Source organism: Thalassophryne amazonica, chromosome 7 (assembly GCF_902500255.1).
Source record: "Thalassophryne amazonica chromosome 7, fThaAma1.1, whole genome shotgun sequence".
Taxonomy (NCBI): Eukaryota; Metazoa; Chordata; class Actinopteri; order Batrachoidiformes; family Batrachoididae; genus Thalassophryne; species Thalassophryne amazonica.
In genome coordinates, this window is record NC_047109.1 from 57,352,163 (window position 1) to 57,364,777 (window position 12,615).

At 40.1% G+C, this 12,615-nt stretch overlaps 1 protein-coding gene across 14 annotated transcripts in view; it reads right to left on the minus strand.

Moving 5' to 3' along the window:
- Window positions 1-12,615, minus strand: part of syngap1b (synaptic Ras GTPase activating protein 1b) — a 640,555-nt gene that overhangs the window by 40,412 nt on the left and 587,528 nt on the right. For 3 of the 14 annotated variants that reach the window (XM_034174258.1, XM_034174261.1, XM_034174260.1), the window contains exon 21: window positions 8,410-8,471. The exons of the other annotated variants lie outside the window; for them this stretch is intronic. In XM_034174258.1, the coding sequence (XP_034030149.1) occupies window positions 8,410-8,471 (62 nt within the window). The remainder of the gene's footprint in view (window positions 1-8,409; window positions 8,472-12,615) is intronic. 14 annotated transcript variants of the gene reach the window in all.

A 12,615-nucleotide genomic window follows, 5' to 3' on the forward strand; every position in this document is an offset into this window, starting at 1 on the left:
ATGCTTATAGTCTAAGATAGCATCACGCCACACAAGGTGAAATACTTCTAATTTTGAACAACGTCATTTCCGTTCTAGACCTCTTGCTTTATGCTTGAGGTCACGCAGATAATCATTGAACCAAGGTGACTGTGATTTGGGGGAGCGCGGTTTTAACACAGGTGGTGCAATCACGTCGAGTGTAGTTTTGAGCACTGAGTTTAAACTATCCACAAGTCTGTTTACTGACTGGGTATTTGTCAAATGTGAAGCTAAGACATCAGACAGTCTAGCTTCGAGTTCAGTCTTAGTTGAGGAGTTGATGCATCGCCGTAATGATATATAAGGTTGTTGTTCCACTAAACATGGCAGCGAAACTGTAAACATAATAAGTGAGTGATCAGACACCACTGATGTAAGAGGCATGATGTCAATATTTGTGACAGCAATACCACGTGCGAGAACCAGATCCAGGGTATTTCCACTAATGTGCGTCGAATCCCGAATGCATTGCCGAAATCCTAATGCATCCACAATTTCTTCTTCTTCAATTGATTTGCAGAGGGGATCAGAAGGCTTATTTATATGAATGTTAAAGTCACCAATGATCAGAATGTTATCTACACTAGCTGAAAAGTTAGAGATGAACGCACCAAAATTCATCTAAGAATTCAGAATATGGGCCAGGAGGCCTATATACAGAGACAAAGTAATATGACTGATTTTTATTCTTCTGACCTTGGCAATGTGTAATATCCTGAGCAGAGCGGAGAATCAGATGCTCAAACGAGTGATATTTGTAACCCCCAACAGCTAATAAGCTAAACCTAGATTTATAAATAAGAGCAACACCCCTGCCTTGCTTCACATCATGAGGGACGTGGCTAAATGTATATGCTGGTAGGCAGGCCTCATTTAAGGGGAGGACAGCTGTAGGTTTAAGCCAGGTTTCATAGCCCAATCATATCTAAGTGATGATCAATAATTAGATCATTGATCAACAATGATTTTGAGGACAATGATCTTATGTTAATGAGACTCAGTCTAAGGACCTCAGTGGGGTTGACAGTTGAACTGTTTGGGTTTAGGGGTGGTTCCAGAGTAGCATATATAAGATGCCTAGAAGTAGGTTTAGGTTTAAGACATTCCACGCGCATTGTAGGTAGCAGACAAGAAATCTTTGCTATTGCTGGAACAACCACTGGGCCATCCTCAATTTCAACATCATACAATATAGTAATGGTATTAAGTTTGGAAAGCATATCCCTCTATGATTTTTATGGACATGACTACGGAAGCAGGCCACAGTCTGAACTTGTTGAAATTCCCTCCCTGGCAAATAAACTGCACTATCACCATAGTGGATTTTCTGCACTAAATTCCCCACTAAGCTAATGGATTCCAGACCCACATTTGTCATAAGCCTTGCAGGGTCTCTAATCACCTGCTCCGTGGCCTGCTGTAGATTCCTAATGTTACTCTCCCTGTAGAGCTCTATCTATGTTGGCAGGCAAGATGGCGGCACCTTCCACAGTAGGGTGGAGGCCGTCCAGCATCAGCAAGCCTCGACGGCCCCAGAACAAAGGCCAGTTATCAATAAAGCTAAAGCCTTGCTGTCTACAAAACTGCGCCAGCCACCTATTTAACGATGTCAGCCTGCTAAACGCCTCATCAGTATCCCGGGAGGGGAGGGGACCAGAGACTATTAATCGATGCTGACACATCTTTCTGGCAAGGTCACAAGTCCTCTCTATGTCCATTTTTGTGACCTCTGAGTGCTTCATTCTGATATCATTGGTGGCAACGTGAATAACTATGTGACTATATCTCATGTCATTTTCCTTCGTCTGTCTTCCCTTCTGCAGCGTCAGCACCCTAAGATGAGATGCAATGTCGGGAGCTCTGGCCACAGGAATACATTTAATGTCAGCCGGCGTCTGTAACCTGACTTTGCAGGTGATAGAATCCCCTATCACTAAAGTCCTGTGTTTCGGCCTGGAGACAGGAGTGGAAGTCACTTGTGGGCTCAGAGAATTCACATCTGGCAAATCCAAGGGGGAGAACCGATTCACAGTTTGCACTGGCGAGTGTGATCGGGGTGCCACAACCGGGCACCAAGCCCTACGGGGCTTCCTCCGCCTAGCCAACGCCATCCTCCACAGCCGGCATTTCTAAGCTGATGCTAATGGGCTCGCTAGCCGGCCCAACACTAACCTCATCTGGAGTGCCCGTAACATCTAACTCCACTGCGCTAAGAAGCTGCTCTAACTTACGGACACGGCTCTCTAAGAGAACCACCCTATCTTCCAACATTATGCAAGATTTATGGAGGGTGTAAAGTAGAATTAGTAGTGTACTTTGTGTACTAAGAAATTTAAGAATGTAGCCAAGCAAACACGAGCTAACCAATAATGGATAAGCTAACCACTCCTAAGGCTCACACAGACGCAAATAAATTTATTAAAATTCACAGCAGTTACACTGAAAAACTAACAGAAGTATTAAACAGATAAAAAAGCAGAAACTATAAAATACACTAAACAGTTAATTAACTAACAGGAGTGTAAAAAAATGAAATGAAAAAATGATGACGGGGGTCCGAAATAGCTAACGCAAGCTAACCGCTAGCGAAAATGCTAACTGCTCCTAAGATTTTACACAGGAGTAAAATAATTACTTAAAATCCACAGCAGTTCAACTGAAAAATGAACAGAAGTATTAAACGGGTAGAAAAGAAGCAGCTAGAAAAAGTAACAACGGAGAGGGGAGGGGTCGACCTAGCTAGCGAATGTTAACCGCTAGCGAATGCTAACTACTAGCGATTCACAACAGGACTGTTGTTAAATAACGTTCAGAGTAGATACAATTAATAACCAGAAGAGTGCTAAACAGAAATAAAAGAAGTGTATACAACCGTGTGAAGTTCAGAGTGGCGTCACAGCAACAAACAATCCGTCAGAATCCGTCAAAATAAATGACTGAAATCACACTTGGGGGAGGGGGGGGGAACCTCACATAGCATTTCATTTGTTGCTCATAAATATGGACTGAAAACCATTAGAGCCACAGATATTGTGTGCATTCTCTTTAAAAAAATGTGGCTATTTGTTTTTATTTGGGTGGTAGAATGTACTGGTATTTTTTTTAAAGAGTGCTGATTTTTCCTGATGTAGCACAAAGACATAAACAAAAATAACAAGTGTAAAAACGTGATATTGCTGATGATTGTTCCTGTAGATGATCCAGACAGAATCTACACATACAAATATAAACGCAACACTTTTGGTTTTGCTCCCATTTTGTACAAGATGAACTCAAAGATCTAAAACTTTTTCCAGATACACAATATCACCATTTCCCTCAAATATCGTTCACAAACCAGTCTAAATCTGTGATAGTAAGCACATCTCCTTTGCTGAGATAATCCATCCCACCTCACAGGTGTGCCATATCAAGATGCTGATTAGACACCATGATTAGTGCACAGGTGTGCCTTAGACTGCCCACAATAAAAGGCCATTCTGAAAGGTGCAGTTTTATCACAGAGCACAATGCCACATATGTCGCAAGATTTGAGGGAGCGTGCAGTTGGCATGCTGACAGCAGGAATGTCAACCAGAGCTGTTGCTCGTGTATTGAATGTCCATGTCTCTACCATTAGCCGTCTCCAAAGGCGTTTCAGAGAATTTGGCAGTACATCCAACCAGCCTCACAACCGCAGACCACATGTAACCACACCAGCCCAGGACCTCCACATCCAGCATGTTCACCTCCAAGATCGTCTGAGACCAGCCACTCGGACAGCTGCTGAAACAATCGGTTTGCATAACCAAAGAATTTCTGCACAAACTGTCAGAAACCGTCTCAGGGAAGCTCATCTGCATGCTCGTCGTCCTCATTGGGGTCTCGACCTGACTCCAGTTCATCGTCGTAACCGACTTCAGTGGGCAAATGCTCACATTCCCTGGCATTTGGCACGTTGGAGAGGTGTTCTCTTCATGGATGATGCGAAGGAGATGTGTTGCACTGCATGAGGCAAATGGTGGTCACACCAGATACTGACTGGTATCCCCCCCCCCCAATAAAACAAAACTGCACCTTTCAGAGTGGCCTTTTATTGTGGGCAGTCTAAGGCACACATGTGCACTAATCATGGTGTCTAATCAGCATCCTGATATGGCACACCTGTGAGGTGGGATGGATTATCTCAGCAAAGGAGAAGTGCTCACTATCACAGATTTAGACTGGTTTGTGAACAATATTTGAGGGAAATGGTGATATTGTGTATGTGGAAAAAGTTTTAGATCTTTGAGTTCATCTCATACAAAATGGGAGCAAAACCAAAAGTGTTGCGTTTATATTTTTGTTGAGTATATGTCATATTTATAATGTAAAACTAATATTGGGTTTATTTATTTATTTATTAAAAATACTCTAATTACTACTTTTATTAAGATTATAACGTGAAGAATTGTCAAACTTAGATAAGAGAGAGAATAAAGATGAAGGTCCCACAAAATATGATGAATAGTTCAATATTTACAAATGCCAAGATCTGCAAACAGCACAGCTTATGAGTCTTTGCATCCATCAATTAGTAGGATTTCTCAGCATTACAATAAATTACCCAATGCAAATAGCCACAGAAAGGTCTCTGTATACAACTTGGAACACAGTAAATAACAATGTTGGCATATATTTACCGTATGTGGTTTTTAATTTTAATGTGTCTGTAAAGGGCCCCAAAATGCATATGCAAAATATTTGATGTTTTGGACTACTGAAAAGCTCTGTAGCTATTGGAGCATTTGCTCAGTGATCAAAATAAAGATTAAAAACAGCATGATTTAAAAAATAAATAAATAAATTGAACTCCCATCTTGAGATTTGTCACAGAACATTTCAAGAGGAACCAGTGAAAGCATAACATCAATGGGGTTAGAAAAATGTACTTTTTTTTAAAGCTCTACACAAATTTCAGACTTAATTAAGCAAGATCTTTGTATGAAATCACTTTTTTTTTCCAAAAACAACAACAACAACCTACATCTTAAACAAGCACAGAAGCAATTTCTAGCATCTAGGCCAAGTCTGCATTACCTCATTTTCATACAGAGTTCCACCCACATTTCTAATGCTATAAATACTTCTAAAAGTTTGCCGTTTACTAGTTCTTGTATAGGAGAAACAACCTGAGCCAATCAAAGCCTTTGTAGGTGGCACAAAAATCTAACATAATGAGTCTTTTTTTAACAGAAAGAAGAATAATTTGTTTTGGAAGAATGTTGGAGACAATGGCACTTGATAAGCTAATACAGCTTTGGGCAATCAAGTGTGGTTAATGCATTTAAAACATTTGCAACACAAATATGCAGCATGCACTTTGAATGTTTCAGTTGTTGCACCCCTTATCAACTTAAAGGTGTTAATGACCTGTGCCGTAACACCATACAAGCAATTACAGAAATGCTTTGACGTTTATAGCTATCATAGTGACTACAAATGTACTGTGTCAAAATGTTAACTGTGTTTCTTTTCATAGCCAAATAAATATAAATATCATGTATAATATATATCTGTCAGCTTCTTGCTTGTTTTTAGTCAGGGTCACCACAGCACATTCGAGGTGGATCTGCATGTTGAATTGGCACAAGTTCTACACCGGATGCCCTTCTTGACGCAACTCCCCATTACATGGAGAATGGTCAAAGGGGGACCCTGAACAGCGAACTTTCTGCTCTGGAAACAAATACACTTAACCGCTTTTCCAGTGGTTAATGAATAAATGTTTAAAACAAAATAAACATTCAGAGGCAGAACTTGTTCATTAAGCATTGTTAGCAAGATACATAAGTTGACTTATCTAAAGTTCTAGGTTCCAGAGTTTTGATATATCATACAAGTGATTTAACATTTAACTCATAAATTATTTAACATTTATTTATGACCTAGTGGTACATTTCATCTAATAGCACTACCATTTAACGAGGAATACAAACAATAAACAAACATACAGTTCATCTTTTGGGTCATATGATATTAACACCAAGAACATGTCTTTTGTCCATATTCCATTTATATCTCTATCTATTTATTTATTTATCTCTTTATATCATAGTAAAACACAGTTTTGTGAAAAGTAACTTTGACAAGTTACTACAAGTTAGTAGGTGATTACTACCTCACTCAAGGACTGTTTTGAACCTTGCTTGTTTGTCTGTTCATTACTTCAAAAACACTAACAGGTTTTGTCAGTGTTCCATGATGCATACCACAAAATGGCTGACGCACGCCCAAAAGTCCCAAAATGGCAGACACACATCCAAAATGTCCAAAATTTGGTGCTACTATCTGATCTTAACCTAACTGCTTTTTATAGCTGTCTAATTGATCAAACCAAAGTATTCGCATCTATTTTGTACAGAATGGGAACGGCATGATGGAACACTGGATGGAACACTGGAACACTGGATTTGTTGCTTAAGCCCCTTTCACACCAGGGCTGCTTCCAGTTGCACCGTGCATCGTCATGCCGCCGCCGCGTGGAAGCAACTCAGTGCCGAGACGATGCAGCTCGACGCCACAACAGCGCGAGGGGCGCAAAGGACGAAGTAAATCGGACGCCAAAAATTAAACGTTTAATTTTTTCAAGACTCTTTTGGCAAAAGGCCGACCCTATTCAAACGGCGGCCGTGTCCATAACTCTCATTTAATGCAGTATGTTTGTTTATAAAAGTAGTTTCAAGTTTTGCCACGAGTCTTGTCGTGCAAATAGCCAAATGAGAGTTATGGACATGGCGGCCATGTGAATAGCCACTTCCAAAAAAAATGCTGATTGCAGCTGCTGCTCCTCTCTCTTCTCTCACAAAAGTGTTTAAATAAAACCCATAAAAGTCCTGCTCACAGCCTGATTGCCAGAGACAGGACATGTCCACATCCAGTAAAAAGTCCAGACATCTCCAGTCCACTCATGGACGATTCGTTCACGTGCGCACATGTGAACAATTAAAAGAAAGGAAAAAAAACTGACTGGCTGCAGGCAGTTAGTTCCTTGTTCTCCCCTCAAACTCTCTCATCACTGTGTTAAAAAAGGACATAAGTCCTGCTCACAGACTGATTGCCAGAGACAGGACATGTCCACATCAAGTATCCAGACATCTCCACATTTACACATGGATGGTTCGTTCGCGTGCACGCGCATCTCGTGGTCAAACGCAGGAAAGACAAACTATAACAGAACTCAGAGCACAGACCTGCAGCCCTGCACAAGAACAAATATAAATAAACTAGAAGAGAAATCAAAGTGCACAGTCTGGCTGCAGCCAAACTGTGCACTTTGATTTCTCTGCAGAGAACCTGCAGGCTGCGTTCTCACCTCCTCTCTGCCCCATGCTGCGTGCACCTGACGCAGATATTCCTGCGACGTCATGACGCCACAGGAAGCAACTCGAAGCAGGTCCAGTGTGAAAGGGGTTTTAGCACACCATAAAATTTATACATACTGCTTTGAACCCAACGTAAGCACGACACCCACTTATACCAGCCTACCTCACTTTTCAGCCAATCACAGATTCATAACAGGGGGCCATCTTTGACTCAGGAATAAAAGTTAGCACAGGGAGAAATCGGGGCTCTTTTGTTCAAATGGTGCATGTGACATTTCAAAGACCTCAGCGCTGCTTTAGATGACTCTGTTATCAGTGTAGGCACCTTTCAATATAACATCTAAACTTTGAAGTCTGTTTCCTGTCCAATTCTTTTTGAGATCACTCACCACATAAAAGAACCCTAACAGTTTAAAGACATTTGGTGGAGACATAGGCATTGGATCAAGGAAAGCCTGACAATATTTTGAGCCAGATCCAGTAGAATTTTTCCTGAAAGTTTTCATAATGTCTCCCACTGTCTTCCATGGTTTTTGTGTTTTAATAAAGACAACTTGCTTATGGCAGACGTCTGAGTATCCACTCAATTACACTGAGTCCATGGGCATTTAACCGCTTGGATATTTATTGCTTCTTGTACTGTTTGTTTTTTTTTTTTTTATTAAAAACAAACAAAACCTGCTCCCAGTTTGATCATCACCATCTAACAATTGACTGTTACTATATTATACAGCTTATACAGGTTAAAACATTTCAAATAATTTCCTTTCACTGACCAATTTGTTAATGCAAACACAAAATTAAGAAAAATAATTTGATTTCCATCTTCCATCACCCCAAAAACCACAGATTACCTCAGTAACATTCTGTGACAAGTCTTGTTTCTGAAAAGTAAATGAAGAGGACCTTGTCCCATCAGGGTGTTGGTTTTGAGTGAGTTGACAGGGTGCAGCGTATGGACATGGACGCACAGAGAAAACAGCAGAAGTGAAGATAGGCAGCAGGTGGTGGATGGAGAGTGAGAGTTTGCCGGCTTGTTTATTACCTGGGTATTCGGGGTGGGACAGGCGCAAGACGGGGCTGCACTAGGATGGACTGACGCCTCCCCTAAGAGAAATCACCGTATCTCATCAACACAGGAGGAGAGGAGAGGAGAGGAGGAGGAAGCTGACAGTAAAAGAAAGGTTTGAGTGCACTGGGGAAGAGTCAGAAGGGCAGTGAGGGTTGAGGAAATAACGGCCACACAAACAGTGCACAACACAAAGTGAACAGAAAACAAGGACAGAAATATAAAAAGGCTTACTAACACACATTTATATACACATACATCAGGGCAACTAACCACGCATGACATTATCATTTACCCGACAGCCTGAAAGCACCAGAGCAGCATGCCATGCAGTATACTGGCAGCAACAATCATGCTTTGTACAGGAAAGAAAGAATGTTAAATTGTGCACTTTGCATCTGAAACAGCTTTTTAAACCATTAGTCTTTGGAAACTGTCGCTGCATGACCCCTGTACCAGAAAGGTGAGAAGAAAACATGCTAATATTGAACATGAAGCCATCTATTCTATGAAGTGGGAACACATAGTCACACTTGAAAAACCCAGTCACATTTATATTAGCACCATATTCAAAAAAGGTAGAAAGAGCAGAGGAAAGGACTTGTGAATTAAAACAGAAATTCTCAGAAAATGGCCCAGGCAACATTTAAGTGGTTGGATGATCAAAGACTGTACACATTTTTTATGAATGAAACATGGGTACTACGTCACTAGAATCTAATGAGGCGTTGCCCATTAAATTCTCCTCCGTGAGAATCTGGGAGGAAAATGGAAAAAAAAAATAGATGAAAAGGAGTAACGTTACCCAAATAAACTGCAGTATAGGTCAGATTAGGTTTAGGAGCATGCACTGGTGTCACACACTGCCACATCCAACATACAGCAGAACCACCTTCAACCTGTACGGCAGCCAACCAGTCTGTCCCAACCGCTTAAAATTAGCTACGTATCTACCAGATGAAATGTGGCCACCCACTTGGCATTTTCCATTTAGTGGAGTCCTCAATCCTGACACACTTGCCATGCCTGGAGAAGTGTGCCACATAGCCAAAATTTGTAGCTAATGTTCCCTCACAATGCAAGTGTTACACCTCATCTGAGTCTCCCTAAATAAATGTTCATTTGACGCAGAGTACCCGAGGACAAGGATCCTTCAAAGAGAAGTAGTACCAAAGACATCCAGTCCTTGCCATAGACCACTGATTAGCATCCAAGCTTTACAACCACACAAGACAAACAGCACCAGGACCCAAAAGATTCTCCTGCAAAGTTATTGGCATCTCCAAACACTTCTGTCCATAAACCTCCTGTTTATATCAACTCATCCCAGACATCTCTCAATGTCAAAGGCAGAGGAACACGAAACATGAAAGTCACTTCCAATAGAAGGGATTCTCTCTACAAGTTTGGCATTTTCATCGCACATTTTTATGTACTTCTGATGGCCAAGTCCAGGAAGTTATTGAAAACCTGAATCTTAGGCTTTACAAAGGACAATTCCAATTACATTGACTCCACACTCAACTTAAATGCTTAAATCAGGGCATCTCATGACTTCACAAAAATCCCAACATATTCCGTGAAGTCAAGGTTGGTGAACCTTTCCTCATTCAGAGAGGCACCTAAGCCACTGTTCTTCACAAGTGTACTGCACAAAAAAATACCAGACTTTACCAGGAAAATGTCAGAGATGATGTCCCTGCTCTACATGGCAGTCACAGTACCTATTTATAGGTTGGTTATGATGTCCAGACATGGTTTGAGGGAACGTGAATGCTGCATAGGGAACTGAGAAAGCAGGCTAAAATAAGCCTGAGGGCAGACAAAGAGGTGTTTGTTAGAAGACTCTATGATGAACTGGCTCACCATCTGTAGGCTTGTTTCATGGGATTGACAACTTTGAGCACTTGGTAAAACCCTAGTCTTCCTGTCAGGATATTAAACATCTCCACTACCAGCATCCTGGTTGCTGACCCTCTTGTGAACTGTGAAATGTTAGTGAAATCACAAAGGCAGTGGTCCAGCTGATGGTGGGTAAAACTCTGGTGATCTGTGGTTCTGGAGGTGCAAGAACTCCTGCAGTTGGGTGTAGGTGCTGTTCTCCTGCCATTGAAAACGATCTTTATTTCACACTGGAGGACACATATCCTTCCTTTGACATCACAGCTAATGCAATGATCTTGTAGTTATTGCATCATCAGCTACCGAGTTGTACGCATATAGTCAACACAAAGGCATTCATGTCTTTGAAACCCTGACACCGAATGATGAACATTTTTACTGGAAGGTATTTTGCATCTACTGTCTTTTTTGTTGGTATTAGCTTATTGTTGAAGGGTTGTGGTGTTCTGCATCTGTGGTATATAGTGCAATCTAATTAATTATATTTAATTAATTTAATTTAATTTAATTAGCTTATAATGTGCCAAATCACAGCAAAAGCTGTCTCAAGGCGCCGTACATTATATGATGCTTTTAAAGTGCTATGAGCATCTGAAAAGGGCTTTGAGCATCTGATACAGATGGAAAAGTGTTATATAAATCCAGTCCATGTATGACTTTGTTTTGTTGAGTGCAATAGCCCAAGGGGGAAAAATTGTACAATATCTCTGTCAACTCTTTATTGATTCCAATTAAGCTATTGAGCTATATTGCACCTGAGCTCAATTTCGAGCTTCATGGCAAAGGCTGTGAATAGGTAGTACATGTGATTTCTTAGTTGTTGTTTTTTTAATTTTAATAAATTTGCAACACAAAAAAAAACTTTTTCACATTGTCATTATGGGGTATTGTGCATAGAATTGAAGAGAAAAAATATTTTAATCCATTTTGGAATAAGGCTGTAACAAAGCAAAATGTGGGAAAAGTGAAGTGCTGCGAATACTTTCCAGATGCAATATATGACATTATGAGTCACTGAATCACAAATAATAAAATAATAATAACAAATAATAATAAATAACATGCATGACTCTGTTGAACATAATGTGCGGGCATAGCAGTCTCTGACTGCTGCTAGTCATTATTAACCTGTAATTACGAATGTTATTTTTAAAATTCTAAATCTACAGCCTTGTGGCAGTTTCATGATATTATCCCTATGCTCTTTTAACAGGGACTGCACTGCTTTTACCAAAATTCATGCTGAAATGGCTTGCTTTAGATTTCGGTGACATATGTAACCGGCCTATTGCCAGCTCTGTGAGATGCTCAAATGTGAAAGAATAATCAAGAAATTTCTTAAAAAACAACGCATGAAAGAAGTTCATGTTGTTGTTTTGTGCAGCATTCTGATCAGTGTGAAAATGAAATTAGCAATAAGCTCAGAAGGATAGATTATGTCAAAACCTGTGGAAAAACCTGTGGCAGGTGTGCAAAATTACTGTGCACAAAGAATGCAATGTGTTTCAGGACTGTAACCATGAGTAAGAGCTAAACCTTTATCTTTTAAATTCAACCTGACTTACAACACACAGCTCACCAAATTGTATCAGTTGTGATTTTAATCATAGATCATACTAAAAAAAAAAAAATCAATGACAGCCTTCTGTGTGTATTCCAACACAACTCACTGTGCCTGGTATTTAGAGAGCTCATTTCCAAATGTAGATAAGTGTAACTCTTAAATAAGAAATTAAAATATGAACACAAATCAATCAATCAATCAATCAATCAATTAATCAATCAATCGTGAAGGTGTTTTAATTTTGCAGTTCACCATACTTTACAACATGCTGCTTATTTTTTATCCATATTTACAAATGAGCTCTTTCGTAGTGTCTCCAAGTTCCCATCAGCCTACATACAGCTATTTCATGATTTGTCCAAAGACTAAAAACCAACCATTAATCCTATGGTTGAATAATATTACCCAAATCTTTGTGTGTAATATAAATGGAATTAAAACATTATTTATCATATAGTTCTGAATATGAGGCAGTGCTTTTTTCTCCATGGACATACATCTGAAAAAAGGGGTTGTCCTGTGTTCAAGGTTTAGACCTTTTCATGTCATATCCATCAGAAGGTGCCACGGAATACCCACAAATCGACAGTGCCTTTCAGGATTGAAGTGACCCACCCCCTACCAAGCTTACAATGATGCATGACAAAGAGATAATGATTACCCTAAAAACAGAGTACCTCAAAGCTGGGTAAGTAATCCAGCAACAGAGTGGATGT